General features: G+C 46.0%; 1 protein-coding gene across 1 annotated transcript; it reads left to right on the top strand.

Moving 5' to 3' along the window:
- The first annotated feature begins 11,916 nt into the window (after positions 1-11,916).
- LOC106640834 (trypsin-7-like) lies at positions 11,917-14,336 on the top strand. Its single transcript, XM_089598828.1, has 6 exons — positions 11,917-11,935; positions 13,318-13,403; positions 13,473-13,561; positions 13,637-13,778; positions 13,860-14,114; positions 14,190-14,336. Exons 1-6 carry the CDS (start codon positions 11,917-11,919, stop codon positions 14,334-14,336), a joined length of 738 nt encoding a protein of 245 aa, XP_089454954.1.
- The last annotated feature ends 3,247 nt before the right edge of the window (positions 14,337-17,583 follow it).

Raw genomic sequence — 17,583 nt, forward strand, 5'->3', positions numbered from 1 at the left:
CCATCGGTCGTAGTACGGCGAGCCGATAAGGCCGGATCGGAAAAATTGGCAATTTCGAGAGTGTAGCGCGAGTTATGTATTGCCGGGGTCCCCAGAGGGGTCAAGAGCCGGCCTTATCGAATTTCCGGTAACCCCCCCCCCTTCCCCCTTCGTTTGGCTTGTTTGCTCGTTCCATCCGTGCGTGTTGTCTATATAATATATAACCGCGGCGCACTCCTCGGTGTTATTCAACTTTCGTAGTTCGGATAAACAATTATCGCGCTGCCCCTCCTGTATACACCCCCTGGTGCATCGGGGCTGCTGATGCCGGAGGTATAACTGCCCGGCAAAACACAAAAACAACAAATAGTAAGCGCACTCGGGGGAAATAGGTCGCGCGTGTGTGTGTGTGTGTTGACGCGTCACGGCAAGTTAAAAATTGACCGACCCCCACCGTACCTTGTACGTGTATAGTAACCATTTGCTAACTCATCCGCTCGTCTACAAGTGCAACGAACAACCTTTCGGTAAATATCGCAGGTATAGTTATACGTTCCGGGGCTGCGCACTGGCTTACGGTAACGAAACCGTACTGGCTATAATCCATCGGAATTGCAGCGCATTTGGGAATTCGTTAGGGGAGAGGGTTGCACTCGGGAGGGAAATCCATCCATCACGAATTCACCGAGAGAGAAACTCGTCGAGGAAATTACTTACCTTTGTGTACTTTATACGTACGTACATATATATATATATGTATGTATGCATCTACCTGCAGAATCCCTTCTCTTTTATTCAGAGTTCACTTGTTTACGCCTCCTTATTTACGAAGCCCCCCGAATCCACGACTCGTTCCCTGCTCTATCTGCATACACGAGGGCTCCTTATTGTTTTTGTACTCTCTGCAGCTACAAATAAATACGCGCGTGTAACATCCTTGCGAGAGTTACACAGAGAGCGTATATAAATACTCATTCGTTTGCTCGCACGGGGAGAGATAACACGCGCAAGAAGGGGTGTATGACAACGTAATGGAAAAGGGGGTAGGGGGTTGCGAGTGAGCTGCATTTTAGAGGGTCATCGGTACTTGGACGTGGGAAGGAAAAGGGAAAAAGTCGGCTGATTGATGATGAAAAAAAAAAAAAAAAAAAAAAGAAAAAAAAAAAAGAAAAAAAAGAAAGAAGAAGAATTTTTCGGAAGAAACAATGAACAAGTGGCTCGAGGAGCAACAGCTTGGAGCTTTACGAGGAGCTGCGGGAAAGAAAGCCGGGCAGGAAAGGAAAAGGAGGAAAGTATGAGAACACGAAAGAAGATGAATGAAGGCTAGTCGAGCTGGCGTGCGAATGAAGTGGCTCGGCTATATATATATATACGCTTGCCTTTACACTCGTTTCCGCACGTGTGTGCTATACATGTATACCTGGACCTTAAGATCAGGAGTACCGAGAGTAGGTATTACCTACCCTAAAGCTCTCCTCCTCCTTCTCCTGCACGTATGTGCCTTGGCTCCCCCCCGGAGAGGACTCGACTCTCAAATGCCAGGAGAGTTTGTCTCGAGCTGTATACGTGCACGCGTACGTGTGTACACAGTCGTGGCGCGATTAAACCAAGCCGCATCCAAGTCTGGTGGGTACAGTCGTGGCCGCCAAATGACCCTGGCAAACTGTACTAGCTCGCCCTCGATGATTCCGCGCTGCGTGTACACGCGCGACCTCTCACCCCAGCGATTTTCCGTGCTTACGTAATGTATCTTTGATTTGCGGGGCCATGATGAAAATTCATTTTTTTTTTTTTCATTTTTCATTTTTCCTCTCCCAAGGATTTTATTTGCATTAAATGACGAGGCTGTATTTCGTTTGGAAGAGATTGATTGGAAAATATAATCGATCGAGCGGAAATTGGCTCTGCAGGGGCTAGTTTTAATATCGGCCAGAGAGATGGATATTTTCGCATAGGACCAAAATAACAAAATTAATGAGGAAGCTCAAGCGATTGGACGTTGAGAGGAGGGAGGGGGGAAGGGAAATCGATGAGGCCCTTCGTAATTACATCTTTGTATTAATTTTGCATTGTTTATTACTGCGACGGCGAAACATATAGTACATTGTGATACTGTTGACGTTCAATAAACATTTTGACATGGAAATGAATGAAAAAAAAAACAAAAAAAAAACAAGAAATTATTTTGCTAAAAAAGTAATTACCAGCTCTTGCCGTTGTAGGCAAAATATCCACCCACCGAACAATTAACGTTATTTGTATGTGCGTGTCGTAGCCGTAGGTACGAGTCGAATCAACGAGGCGTGAGCGAGAGGGACGATTCCGGCTTGAAAAATTAATTAATCCGATTAAGCCGCGCGAACGAATCGGCAAACAAAACGAACATACTCGACGCGAAATTAAATAAGGAAGTGACCATTGCACTTGGAGAGGGGGCAGGGGGGAGGGGTGTCGCAGACGATAGGTATATATATAGGCATCAGGTCACACGCTCGAGTGACCGATGTTGCAGCAGCTGCTGACGCGCGCACGACTGCGCTTTTATAAATTTATGTGTTTGTCGAGCCCTCCTATCCCTTTCCCACACGCCCTACACGTATTACCGGTACACCCAGGGACCTAATTTGCATTTTAATTGGTCGTTAGCGCACGTATAAATATTGCAGCGAAAACTCTCGTTGTCGCGCGCTCTCACTCTCATTCGTCAGCTGGATGCATGATTTCCCGTTGAACAACGCGCGCAACTCGAGAGGGGTGGAGGAAAAAAAAAAAAAAAAGTCACAGGGCGAGGATAATAAAATTGATGCAAAGGGCACACAGCACTTTAGGATGAAAATTATTAAATAAAACCACGTCACGTAAAACTGAGTTAACAATTATTTTTGTCTTAATTTTTATTAATTTTGACGCGAGTGGGAAAACAAAACATGTTAAAAACTGGCAAAATAACGCTTATTTGATTAAGCAACTTTATTGCAGTATATATTTATAAAAAAACAAAAGAAAAAAAAAAAAACGGTATCCAAAACGCAGGCGGTTTCGTCTCGTGCTCCCTAGCGTCGAAAAATATGACGAAACGAAATAAAATTGTAGATCCGAGGGAAGGAAGCGAGCGATATTTTCACGTCGAGTTTATTTTATTTTCCGCGAGTTATGCACACGTGCGGGCAAAAGAGCTGCAGGGCGTTGAGAGAGAGAGAGCTGGTGGCGAGGGGGATGAGAAAAACGAGCCCAGGGCTTTCGCGTCGCAGAGGAGGGCCGCTGCTTTGTCTCTACTAAATCAAAATTGGCCTTCCGCCCCCCCCCCTCTCCCAGCCCCCTTGAAAATGGGGAGTATCAGTCACGCCGGTGTAATATATAGTGCATAATGTGTAAGCCCGTCGGGTTTTCCGTACCGGAGAGAGGGACAGGATGCCGATCATTTGTCACGGCAAATGAAAAGTACGTGAGGAGAGGGAAATTTTACTAATGGACGGCGAATTCAAAGTCATCGCGGCCCCGTCATCTTTTGCCAAGCTGTACATGTAGGCTCTCGTATATTTTTTCCCGGGGTTGCCGGGACAGAGAGAGAGAGAGGGAGAAAATAGGTGCAGGAGCTGTACATAGCGCACACCAAGAGGCTGAATCTTCATGAAAGTTCAGTGACTGGCGGCCGACGACTCTTAGTAATCTTAACTAATGTCACTATCATTCACGAGGGCGCCTCCCCCCTCCCAAGTTTTCCTCTCGTTGGATGCAACTCCTTGCGCTTTTTACACGTTCTTTTTTCTCTCTCTTCGTTGGCCGGCTAGCGCGAGAATGGAGTTGCAAATTGGAAATTTGTTACCAGCTCCTCTTTCGTGTAAGGAGTGGCGACAATGCCAGCAGCGGCGGCCCCGACGCACCTTAATAATGCTTTTAAATTTTCATTAGCTACCGAGAAATGTCTGTCTTCTTGGCAAGAAAGCCAGAGCTCCGGAGATGAGGTGGTCGCAAGGAAGCAGAGTGGGATGGGGGTGGAAAGGAATGGAAAAAGCTCACCATACACATATATACGTGTACATGCATATACACACACAAGCGTATATATACACCTACTCGCGCAAGGGAGCCGAGTCTACTCATCGCGACCTTTTAATCTCGTTTCGCGACATCAATTCAACATTATAGCTTTCTCCCTCTGTATTTTTCTCCCGTTCCCGGCCGAGAGCTCATAATATTAATTTCTTATCTCAGCTTTGCGGAACGCGCTATTCACGCAACAACTTTTCATCATCCGAAATGGCCCCGACAACATACAAAAAGATTGAAACTTTTCGTGGATCTGTTTTTGTTTTTCTTCCTTTCTATTAATCCCAACCCCCAACCACCCCCCGTGTTATGGGAGAGGGACCCTATTAATCTTCCAGTGTTACTTCTCTCTTTGAATTTTTATAACAAAGTTTACCGATGCCTCGGCAAAGTTCTTTTTTCCTCTCGGTATAATGTCAATTTACCCGAGTGTGCACAAACAATGGGCGTTTATGTACCCCTCCCCGAAAAAACTTTTATCCGGCATAAAAAAAATGAACAACGCAAAAAGCCCCCCCCCCCCTGTTTATTCTGATAAAAGTTTCACGAGGATGGAACAATATGATTTAAAGCAAGGAAGGGAGGGAGGGAGGTAGGGAAAAAAATGATATGGTTAGCGAGAAAGTACAAGTTATTCCGTGTATTATACGCAAGTAAAGTAACGTGGGGAGAGGGGCAAATGATAACACGCTAAATAATATCGCATTTCTCGCGCGAAAGTGTACACGATGATACGCAAAGAGAGGGGTAGGTGGGTGGTGGGGAGAAATAAGACAGGCTACGGCAGAGGGGTATTCGTACGTGTGGGCGTGCAATATAATGTAATAACGTAAGCAGAAACCCGCGTGAGGGTACAGTGAACTCGGAGCTGGCGGTGCAGCTTATTAAGGGAAACTTCCGTGCTGGCACACATAAACGCTCAAGCAGCCAACCACGCGCACACATATACATACACATACAATACAAACAAGGGGGGGGGGGAGGGAGACACATAATTGCACACACAGCCTCTGTAATAGCCTCTCGCGCGCTCGAACCCCACAGCTATACCTGTACACTTACACGGCGGTGGGTGGGTGGATCGTCGTCGCGCAATAGGCATATCCCTGCAACGCGCACGAGAGCACCTGCTGCCGATGTGGTTCCGAGCCGCGCACCAAGTACCTACTCATATCCCCGGGTCAAATCACTTCTCTCCTCGGTTGTTACGATGCGTTTCCACACGCCCTCCTCCTCCAGCTTCAACTAATGAACTCCTACTCCCATCCCCCTCCCTCTTTGGCTTTTCTCGCCTGCTCGGGCGTGCTCTTTTATCCACCCGAGGACGCTAACCACTTTCAGGTAGACGCTTGGGTTCTCGTAGGCGCACCCGTAACTCCACGACGTCAGACCTGCACCAGAACAATGTTACCTTGGATGACTGAAAAAAAAAAAAAAAAAAAAAAAAAAAGAGAAAAATCGGCCTTACCGATCAGATTGTTCTTGTAGACGGCCGGCGAGCCCGAGTCCCCGACGCAAGGCCCAAAGCCCGGGGTGAAGGTGCAAAACATGCGCTCCGTCACCGCATTCGAGCCGTAGATGGATTGGCACTCGGCGCGCGGGATCATCTCGACGCTGCTCGCGAGCAGCTTGTCCGACATTGGGCCCAGCAGCTGAAACGCCGAGGATTTATCTATACGGACGATTTTTTCGATACAACGATGAGTAATACCTTGGACGCTCCCCAGCCGGCGATCGTTAAATTCGTGCGTGGCACGTTGCAGCTCTTTGGCAGATTTATCGGTCCGGTGGTCTGGTCGAACGTGATTTTCGTCCTCAGCTGAAGTTGTATGGTGCAGGTTTAGTACGAGGTGATGATACATTTATACAAAAAAGGGAACCAAAATGGAGATGAAAAGCGACCTTTAACAGAGCGACGTCGTAGTCGCGAGTGAGCTCGTCGAAATTCGGGTGAACGAGGACTTGTTCCACCTTGTGGATCGCTCCGTTCTTGTAGTACTCGGATGATCCGACTCTCACGTGGAAATGGTCGACCGAACGACTGAAATAGCTCATATATATATATAAATATATATATTTTTTTTTGCGTGGATGAGTTTATCGGTGGGAAAATTGAATTGAGACTCACGCTTGAGAGCACTGGGCCGAAGTGATGACCCATCGGTCGCTGATGATGCTACCGCAGCAAAAGTGATCGTAATCGTGTCCGAAGAACGTACCGTTGTACTGCAGGGATACCTTTTGAGATTTTATTTTTTTATTTTTTTCTTTTGTTAAAATGTTTTACACTTTTAGACTGTGATGCTCTTTTCTCTTTGATAAACAGAATTGAAAAAAAAAGAAAAGCAACAACAAAGGGAACAGCATCGCTGTCCTCGTTAAAGTGAACATGTACACAAGCGTGTACAAACAGAAAGAGGGGGAGGGGAGCTCGTTAATTTCTTTTGTTTGTGTTGAAAAAAAAAAAATAAAAAAAATTTTGTTTCACAACTCACCATGTAAGGGAACTCCTTGATGTCCACGGGCTCTCCGTTGATGATTTTCCACGTGGACTTTGAGTCGAGCGACGCATCCCCGATTCCGGAACAGCGGCAAATCGTCCACCCACGCGCGAACAACCAAACCAATATCGGCAGCAACATGATGAGTTACCGAGTGCTCTTGTGTGCATGTTTGTCCGAAGAAAAGTTGTTTATATAGGCGAGAGGGGAAAAACCCTTCCAATGCGAAGCGACGCGTTTCACAATGGATTTTCACTGTGAATCATTCGTGCGGTAGTAAACACACGTGTTTTTATTTTTCTCTTCCTGCGCGGTCGCGTCTTATCGATCATGTTATTGTTATTTATGGACTTTTTCTTCTTACAGGTGACGCTGTTTCCTATCACAGTGCGCACTTTCAACAAAAAGCTTCAAATACGAGTTACTCCACCGCAGTCCTCGTTAAAACAAACAAAAAAAAAAAAAAAAAAAAAAAAAAGTGTTAAATATTTTCTGGATACCATAGCTGGTTGTTACCATCGTCTTCAATACAACGTCCATTCGTTTTCGCAGATCTTGCACGGTAAAATAGTTTGCATGAAGTATATAGTCGTAAGGAGGAGGAGGAGGAGGAGGACACTGCAGATAGACGTCTCTGCATTAATGTTTTTATAAACATAACTATAAATATGCAAATGGTGGTGTCCGGTGGTGTCGCTGGCATAAATTATGCATTGAAATATGCCAAGCGCCATAAAACGCATCGATAATGGAGAGATAGAGTACATATAGCGTACAGTGGAGGCGGGAAGCGAGAAGAAACCGAGTGGGAGAGGCATTCGCACTTCTGGCGAGTGGAGCTGCGCTGCTTCTGGCTGGCTCGTGCTTTTTACAAATATTCCGAGAGCCCAGCTATATATACGTATCAACCGGAGGGTGGAGACGAGCCGGGGGGTTGTATATATATTTATATACGTACTAGGGGGGGTGGGTAGGGGGGCAACGGCCCATTAGCATATAAATCCGATGGTCAACTAGGGCGCCACTGCTAAAATAATCATTTGCATAATCAGCGAGGGGCTACGTCCGCGGCGCTGGGACGAACTTTCATGCATTTTTCAGACGATGCCGTTGTATTAATACGTAATCCGGCAAAGCGATCCCACCCACCCGCGCACCTCCTTCTTCCTCTCTCGCGTCAACACGTGAATCCTCGTCAGGGACGATCGTCCCCTCCTCCGATAGAGTATATATACACTTGTACGAGTGGTACGCGAGACGACTGAAAATTCACGCGCGTATAGATTCGGAGGTGATGTCGATGAACCCGATAAGATAACAATCACCGCGGCCGCCGAGCGATGATTTTGTAAAGTTGCGCAGTTTTTCCCCTCCTCCTTGTTTATATCCAACGCCAGCCAGCGATAAGGGTCACATTGTATTATGCGGGAGGGCGGAGGATGAGCGGGGGAAACGGCGTCATGAAATTTCATTCGGTGGAGGCAGCCCGTGCGCTCTAAGCATCGATCAAACGTGTCAGTCGGCCTCTCGTCGTCGGCGTTGCTCAACTTTAGGGAACTCGATCGAGTAATTGGAAAATTATGCTAATTGACGGGCTGCAGCGGAGCACACCCCCCGCGCCGCGAGACAAGCTATATACAGGTGTGTACATATATTATACGACGTGTATGCTTATCGAGGAAAGAGAGCAGCTATATGTATGAATGTGTGGTGGTACGAGTTTACAACGAGTTCATCACCGCTAATCGCTCGCCGTCTTCGTCATCGATGCGCACAATATACATTATACTATATATATACGCGCGTGTATCGGACGGGCCGTTTCGCAATTGAATGCGCAACGTTTTACCTCTGGCATAAATTATATATTATACACTCGTCATTCTCGATAACTCGTGTACGTCTATCATGCTTTTGTACAATAAAATAACCATTTGGGTAAGAATCGATCGTATGTACTAGTGCACTTTTTGCCCCGTAGGCACGGATTTATAAAAATTCGAGTATATAGTTACAGAGTTACAAGAGAAAGGCCGCCGTCAAATATACCTTGCACGTATAGGTACATACAAATTGCAGGTGCAAAGAGTAGGTACACGTAATAGCGATACAGCGCTCGAGTAAGTATCGAGGACAGCACGTTATAGTAAAGCAGAGAGAATTGCCGTTTATAACTATACACGGAAATAAATAGCAGCACATTATAATAATGCGGGTAATAATATAATATACAAATGATAACAGCAACGATATAATTTATTAAAGCCCGTGGCAGCTGCCAGCCAACTGTGCCATAGTCTTTACATGTAAGTATATATATATGGGCACGCCACTGTGCTCTCGGTACTTATATAGCATTACACCGGAGAAGAGCCGAAACGATGGTAATTACAAAGTTTGCAGGGGGTAGGGGGAAGACTGTGCATGCTGTTGCATTCAGGTAGCCTAAGACCCATACTCGTGCTTTGCCGCATACACCTGATGTTGGGGCGCATCAGGAATACATGAAACGGCCAAAGTGTGGCATAGAGCCGGTGCACGTATACCGCGTCCTAATACGAATATATATTTTTTTATATTATAGTGCTCTACGTCCGGCTCCTTTGATAAGGGCACTACTATGGGCACTTAGCACTTGGGAGAGGGACAAGGAAAGGGATGGGAGGGGGGTAGGGGGAAATTAGGCAATTATGCTGCAAGAAGGTCGCCTAAACCCTCCTCGAGGAGCATTGCGTGGTGAAAAAGCACATGTGAAAAATCACAGAGGTACTTGCCCGTATATGTCGCACTGGCCGGGAATCGAACCACGGTCTCCCGCGTGCCAATCCACGATCTAGCCGACATGAGCCACCGCGCGCTCCCATACATATATGTACACCTGTGTGTGTGTGTGTATGTGTGTCTACTATTAACGCGAACGAGGGCTGCAACTCCTCAAACGGAGATTACAACGAATCTCTCTCTATGAGGCAATTGCCAGCCTCTCTCTCTCGGATAATCTCGGCATCCTCCTCCTCCTCTCATCCAGTCCGGGTTAATATGCGCCTAATCTGTCGGCTGGTAGGCGGTGGTAGCTCCAACAGATTGCCGATCCCTCGCATCCTCGATTAATAATCCACGTCGCCAGTTTATTAATTCTCGCGTGCAGTTACGCTGAAGCCGGGGTCTTCCATCAACCCTTACATGTATGTACCTTGTATACGCGCAATCTGATCCTTTCTCCATCTACGTAAATTGTTATGTACCATTGACGTGCAAGACGAATCGATGGAAAATTAAAAAACAGCTTGACGATTTGATGTGACCGGCAAGGGGGTGCAATTTGAGACAAACATAATTATAGGTCAGCCGATCTATCGAAACAAGGTGCGCTCGGGGTAGATCATATGATTAAAAGCTCCCTCTCACTCGGTTCGTTTATCTACACGGGGACTTTCGAACGGTGTATCGATCGTTTGGTTTATTTATTATTCGCTCCAACCGTATACAATACACAATACATAAAGTATGTCACCAGTTCGTCCGCACGAACAGCTCGGATTCATTAATTTCAAATTACCACTTGTGTGCGTGTACCTGTACGCGCTTCAAACGGCTATTATCTACCCGCGCGTGAATAATTTCTCGGAATCATATGTGGATCGTAAATTGCACTGGTAGATTCGTGAAAGAAAAAACGGATGAAGAATACAAAGTCAATTGTTTATTCTGCAATAACCTAGTACTCCATCTGCAGCGTTTGGAATTTTTTTTTTTTTTTTTTTTTTTCGCCCGAGATACTGATGTGCACTTATATCCTAGCTGTGTCACGGGGTATTTAATTCTGTTCTCCTAACGTCCGGTTGACACGGAAAAACATTTAATCAAATGAAAACGCTAGTTAATTATTCCTGGATCCGGTGACCCGGAATAGCGGTGGAGGGTCGATGCGACTAAAAAAAAAAAAAAAAAAAAGAAATGTTGTCGGATATAGTTTGTCGGGTCGATAACTGTATACGTGTCGGTGTACACAATAAACGGAGGCGTAAACGAAAAGTATATCGAAAAGTTATAGGTGTAAGTACGTACATCAATAGAAGGCAAACTACAAAACAATGTTAGGAAGAGTACACGCATATGTGCGTATACACTCATGGATATCGAGCGTACATTTTATGTATTATATGTACAAAGCGTGCACATTTTTATAAATAGACTTTCTTGGAGACTTGCCGTCCGTGTACAAGGGGCCAATTGCTATACACCACGATTGCTCCATACATGTACCACATATAGTATTGTATCTATCCATTGTACAGAGCAGGTGCTGCAAGCTCTACCGATTTAGCGACGAATAATGTAGTAGCTTTGATTTCGATTAATGCGATAGCTCCCGTGGTTTATGAATTTTATAAGTTTATAATCAGAAGGGAGCAAAAGTGATTAGGTTAATTTAATCCAAAGTGCTCGTGCACACCTTTTTTCCGGAAGTCCTTACAAATACAATTTTATGTAATTTTTGTCAATGCATTTTTTGCAAAGCTTTTCAGATTTTTATTTTTTTATTTATTTATTTATTTTTGTTTTTATTAATTTTTTTTTTTTTTAGAAAAAATGTAAATAAATACAAGTATGTTCTATGAATTTTTTGTGAAAATTGATAAATACCTCGTTATTTTTATAAAAACTGCTATTTTTCCGAAATTCAACGTTAAAGTAATTAAAATGTTTGGTAAAAATTTAATTTCGACGTATTAATTATTTTGTGATGTATACGTAAACTAAAAAAAGGAAAGCGTTTTTATTAACAATGTAAAATGCATCGTGGACCAATTTTAACCATTTAATAGACAAAATAAGCATTTTTAGACGTCACGTGGAACATGACAATTCGTAGCAATTAAAAAATATTTTTTTCAATTAGAAAAAATTTTATTTTTACGAGCTGTACATCAGATAATTTGCGTAACGCTTCGTTATCGACCGGAATTTCGAGGCAAAAAAAAAAAAAGTTATAAAACATTTATGTGCACGGCTCGGATTACCCCGCGCTGCAGTTTATGGCTCGGTTCTTCATTAACGCGCATCAAAAAGTATTCACAAGCGCGTATGAAAAAACAAAAAAGGGTATATACAATAAAATACTTGCAGGTGTATATCATTCATATATATAAATACATCGATTCTCCATTTCCATTAGTAATTCACCCTCCTTTTGTCTTTCCGATCGTCCTTCTTCATTAAAGGCTCGTTAATCCACGTATCCGTATACATACCAACTTTGCATGTAGGTATATTATTTTATCCATCCAGGCTTACTTTTTCCCGCGATATTCCAGTTCAACGGCAGATCGATCATACAAAAACCCAATGGAGCGCAGGTATGTAATATAATAAAGTCAATGACATGGGGGTGCACGAGAGATGTAAGTCCACCGCCGGTGGAAATATATATTCGTGCACGGCATGCACGCCCGTGCCATCTTTCATCTCACGGACGCGTGCATGCATGCATCCTCCTCCCCCCCCCGTGTATAAGGGGGTAATTTGGACTCACAGCTCCGAGGGTAATCGATAGTGACGGGGACTATCAGGAATGTCGGCTAATAGTTGGCCTACCCTCACCCCCTCTTTCTCTCCCTTTCGTTCTCGCGTATAGACGGGGCTCTATACACGCGTGGTACACGTGTGCATGTACTACAGCCGGCTTAACACCCCCGCGCGACACTACACTGGAATGGGCGGCCGAGATAACGATGAATTATCTCCGGCCTTGAGTATAGGAGACACCTTTGTCGGGGAAGACCCCTCGCTCGACGCCCCGTTGTGTGTCCGACGCTATTCGGTATATCCGTGGCGTGCGGGTGCATCCCTTCCCTCGTCCGTTGTCTGCGCTTTCGCACAATACATACGCGTACAAAATCATTGCACGCGGGAATCAAAGACCTGAGAATTTCATTGATGGAAAGTATAACTCTGTCCTAAAAAAAGAAAAAGAAAAAAAGCTCGTGTTTTTCATGATGTTAAATTTTCCGTCGATTCTTGCTTATATACTTATAGATGCCTCATTCCGGTGCCGTTTATTTTCCAACGAGCACACTTTCCCCGCATCAATAACGCGTACTCCGATCAATAATTTATTTCCCTCTCCTTCCTGGTTGGCTGAATAAAACAGCAATAATGGACTTTTTTCTATCCCGAGTCAAACGTAACACTCACAGCTCGGACGCAAAACAATCGGTCCCTCAAAACTATAATGCAGCAGCAGTGCCATTCGTCTCAGGCGATAAACGACGATTTAACGACCGGCGTTTCGTCATAGCAGCCGCGCTGCGCCCGCTATTACCGTAATCATCATTATTTTCACGACAATGGCAGTAGTAGAGCTGGTGTATACATGTATACGTATACACTATGAATGGATGAAAAAAAAAAAAAAACTGTCCCAATTTAGCGGGTGCAAACTGCCAAGGTGTATAGCGTATACCTGTATCCGAGGGAAGAGGCAAAAGACAATTGTTCCCCGACAAACAGTCTCCAGTTGGTCCCCCGCGGAAGTGCCGAGATGAATCGTCCCCGTGCCACCGTTTTAATCGGTTTGTTCTTGCTCGCGTCGCACTGCGCCTGCACCAAACGACTTTCGAATTACGGTACGTGTGGGGGTTTTTGCGCCACGCAAAGTACAACTTGGCCCCGACTTTTGGGACGAAGAAACGCGTCCCGGGAGAAAAGAAAGGGGGGAGGGGAGGGAAAACAAACAATCAAAAATCAACACGCTCATCATCATCATCATGATCTTTTGTGATAGGGATAAGAGCGAGCAGCAGCCAACTCGACGACGACGGCAGGGTCGTGGGAGGCTACCGGACGACGATTTACGAGCATCCTTACCAGGTGATTGTGCACAAAGCAATCGTTGCTTCGGAGGACAAACAAATTTAGTTCGTTGGCGCTCTTTTACAGGTCTCGGTGCGGTACGGGGGCAGGCACAGGTGCGGCGGGGCCATCATAGCCGAAGAGTGGCTCGTCACCGCGGCCCACTGCGTCAGATCGTGAGTACAAATACGTATAAACAATATATTGCCATATGCCACAGTAGAGCATAGTAGTAAGGACACTTGCACCAGCGTGCCGGAGGATCGGCTGAGCATAAGGGCGGGCTCGACGACGCTGCGAGGCCGCGAGGGCCAGGCGCGCGGGGTCAAAGAGGTCATCGTCCACGAGGACTACTCGCAAGTTTTTTCGGACTACGACATAGCCCTCGTGCGCGTGAGTAATTTCACGTGAACCATCGTCGGTCTTGTCGTGCAGCTTAACGATCAACCCATGTGTATATACATATGGTTGCAGTTGTCGAGTGCGCTGAAGTTCGGAAGCAAAGTGGGCCCGATCGAGTTGAGCGACGACGATGGGGGCAGGGGTGCGGCCCTGGTAGTCGGTTGGGGCGTCTCGGGCGGCGAGGGCAAGATCAGCAACGTCCTACGGGAAGCCAAGGTGCCCCTGATCAGCAACACCGAGTGCTCGAGCCTCTACAGGGGCAGGCTCATCACCGAGCGGATGCTCTGCGCCGGCTACGTCGGCGAGGGTGGACGGGACGCCTGCCAGGTCGACACCTACACCGTCTCTCTCTTTCTCTGACAAGTGTATGTGACTACGATACTCGTGTGATTTTTGTTTCAGGGGGACAGTGGTGGTCCGCTCGTCCAGGGCGGTACTCTCATCGGTATCGTGTCGTGGGGTATTGGGTGCGCTGGACCCTACCAGCCCGGGGTCTACACGAGGGTAGCTGCCTTCCGGTCCTGGATCGGTGACATCGCGGGCGTCTGATCGACAGCTGCATACACCAATTGTAACGATAACAGTTACGTTCAATAAACAATTATTCCATTTACCGATTTTTGCTTGGATCAACCGTTGCTTCACGCTAATGATAATAAAACGTGTGCAATCGAATGTCACCCGTGGCTTCTATGTTGTTATCTATAAAAGGGCACAAGGGTATATACGTTTGGCCCGCACACACGAGAACAGAGATAGAGCCAGGGGGGGGGAGGGGCATTAACAATAAGCCAAACGGAATGGCGCTAAACTTGTACAGCCGGATGGCTGGCGCCGCTCTTTCGGAGAGCCGAAAGCCATATCGGAGGTACGGCAAGTAGGTGTACATATACCTATGCCAGTGTGTACACGTGTATGGAGGATACAGGGTATATGGAGAGCGGCCGAGCGCGTGCATGCACTGTAATTGGCATTACAGCCATCGGGCACCCCACCCACCGATTGATCGCGTGTACCCCCTGCAGCATCTATACGGAGAAGAGCCATCCGGAATGTTGGGCTAATAGTTCGCCACCTTGTGTATAAGGCGGACAAACACTCTGTTCGCTCGTTCATCCCCCCCTCACCCGCGTATATATATATATACCCTCTCTCTCGTTCTCTGTGGGTATAGAGGTAGTCATACGTGGCTCTAACAATGAGTTATGCCCTGCATGTAGAGCCTCTCGGAATAAGGGGGATCCGGCCAGATTCGCTCGGATCTACTACTCCCTTATCCTCCCTCTGTGGTGCTCGTCCCTCTTACATTCCGGCCCATTCATCATACAGCCTTCCTCCCTTTTTCTCTTCCATTCAAGTGATTTCCCGAGCTCCGAATGCGGGGGCTTCTTGTTGCTTTAATTCCGATATTTGTTTGCATACGCTCTCCTTGTGGACCGTCGTGTTTTTGGTTATCTCGTTCGATTGAAATGACGAAACTCGATCCCTCGACACGTGTATATGGTGAAACTCAAACTCGTATCTTTTGCATTTATTATATTCCCCGATTGTAAAAAAAAAAAAAAAAAAAACGGGAAGTTTCTCAATAAAAATAACGAGTCGTGCCAAACGCCGCGTCGTATTTATTGATATAAAAGGCCCAAAATGGTATTTAAAGCCCACGGTGTTATATGTATCCAGTGGATTCAACTTTAAAGAGGCTTTTCCTCCCGCGCGTACATGTATATCTGATCCGAAAAGGCTCTCTGTTCGCGCTACACCCTCCGATTTTGATCCATTTTAGGCGGTTTAGCCGTATTTGGCTTCCGGCAGTTTGCAGAAAAAAAACCCCTTGGCTTTTAAAACCGAATCGAGAAAGGAGGGAATGAAAAAAAAAAAAAAAAAAAAAAAGAACGCGTGGAAGATCGGGCAATAAAGCCCACTCGTTCGGAAGGATTTTAGTGCGTATGAGGGGAGGGAAAAGAAAAAAAAAAAAAAAAAAAAAGACACAGAGCGCACGGAAAGAGGGCTAGAAAAATACGAGCTATATAGAGCAGAGGTTGCGGTATAAATACACACAACCCGTACGCGTAGCTCACGAAAAGTAAACAAACAAACAACGCAACGTATCGTCCGCCGCTGCGGCTGTATAACTATGCGTGTACCACTTCCCCTGCCACGCGCGGATGGAAATAAATAAAATTGCGGCTGATAATAGCCGCGATTTAACGAGCTTGATGGCCTCAATTCGCGTGCTTCCAGCTATATTTTGAGCATATGCACTTTTCCCGTACAAATATAGGTTTGGGACCATATTGTAACAACCACGTTTACGTAAAGTCCAAATGTTTTTTCCACACGTACCCTCGACCGTCCCATTACCCGTATCCGTCCGTAGTGACAATAATATGAACAAGAACCCGACGACACGAGCTCTGCGATGTTCATCTTTTTGCGTGCCCCGCGCTTAATCGAATTATTATGTCATGTCACGAGCAGAGACTGCTATACCAGGGAGCGTCCTGGGGCAGTTTGGTGGTGTACATATATATATACGTGTATCTGTATAACGGGGTACGTATGGACAAAAAAAAAAAAAAATTCGCGAGCAAGCAGTGAGTGCAAAAAATCGATGGCTCATACAGCTATACATGTACGTGTGTATATGTACCTGCTGGAGCTACTTATATGTATATATACATAACTACGTGCAACATCCATCGCGAGCGGAAACGCGCGTCCATCTCCGGGGGTGGGGCACGTACGCAGCCGCGCAATTTCTCTGGCAGGACCTCGGCAACGTGTATATACACACTCGTTATATAACTGTACACGCGCGCAGAGGGTGGCTCGGTCGCGGCCACAATCTCCGTGAAATTGGAAAATTTCGGACTCTCTCTCTCTCTCTTATTTTTCTTTCCGCCCCTCCCTTTTTTTTTTTACTTTCCGTGCGTTGTTGAGGTCTACCAACTGCGGAAAATAATATTTCCGGCCGAGTTTTCCTCTCCTTTTATATCTCTCCGCTCGGTGAGCCGAGCTTCCCCCTTTTGACGTACATCTGTACCCCGAAAGACACGTACCGGAAGCCGAGCGCGCCCAGTCTTTTTCTGCCCCCGTTATGAGGTACACGTATCTACTGTAATATCGCCACCCCGTGCTGTATTGCAAGCTCTCGCGGTGTGCGACGTCGAGGCGGACACATGCACCGACGAGGCCAATTATTCGCAATCGGAAACAGCCAGCCGAGTTGCCGCTCCCGATAAATCGAACGGCTCGTCCTTGTACATATATATATATACTCCATCAGGGGTATACACGTACACCACGGTATCGTCGATCTCGTCCGTTTGAAAGGCATTTAGCCGCCGGGGGAGGTCCGCATGTATCATATTTATAATATATACACCAACAGGTGCACGACTCGCACCTCTCCCGGCGACTTTCGTGCTAATTTATGCATAAAGCGCGCTGGGGCTGCGCCACTCAAATAAATAGCCAAATTAATGCTTCGAGTCCCCTTGCTCGCCCACCCTCTACCTATATATATATATATATAATGAAAATCAAGCTAGAGACGAATAATTACACACTCGATCGCTGCACGTGTAAATATGTATAGTTATGTAATTAAACCATGTACCGTCAATATAATTTCATCACACCCAGTTTGATCGCGTTTCCACCATCGAGTTTACACAATATACACACAGGATTATTGATCCTTTGACCCTCCCCCCAACGGGCAAAATTAACTTTTCACTTTGGTTTGACTGGTTTTCGTGATTTATTCTTACAAACATTGAAAATCAGTTGAAGC

Source organism: Copidosoma floridanum, unplaced genomic scaffold (assembly GCF_036245765.1).
Source record: "Copidosoma floridanum isolate Cflo_tuat_1 unplaced genomic scaffold, Cflo_Japanese_pri ptg000006l, whole genome shotgun sequence".
Lineage (NCBI taxonomy): Eukaryota > Metazoa > Arthropoda > Insecta > Hymenoptera > Encyrtidae > Copidosoma > Copidosoma floridanum.

Bases quoted from the DNA above. Each gene is read 5' to 3' on its own strand.
- LOC106640834 (XM_089598828.1), top strand. The intron at 13,779-13,859 runs GTGAGTAATTTC...ATATGGTTGCAG, and splicing joins ACGACATAGCCCTCGTGCGC to TTGTCGAGTGCGCTGAAGTT. The intron at 14,115-14,189 runs GTCGACACCTAC...TTTTTGTTTCAG, and splicing joins GTGGACGGGACGCCTGCCAG to GGGGACAGTGGTGGTCCGCT.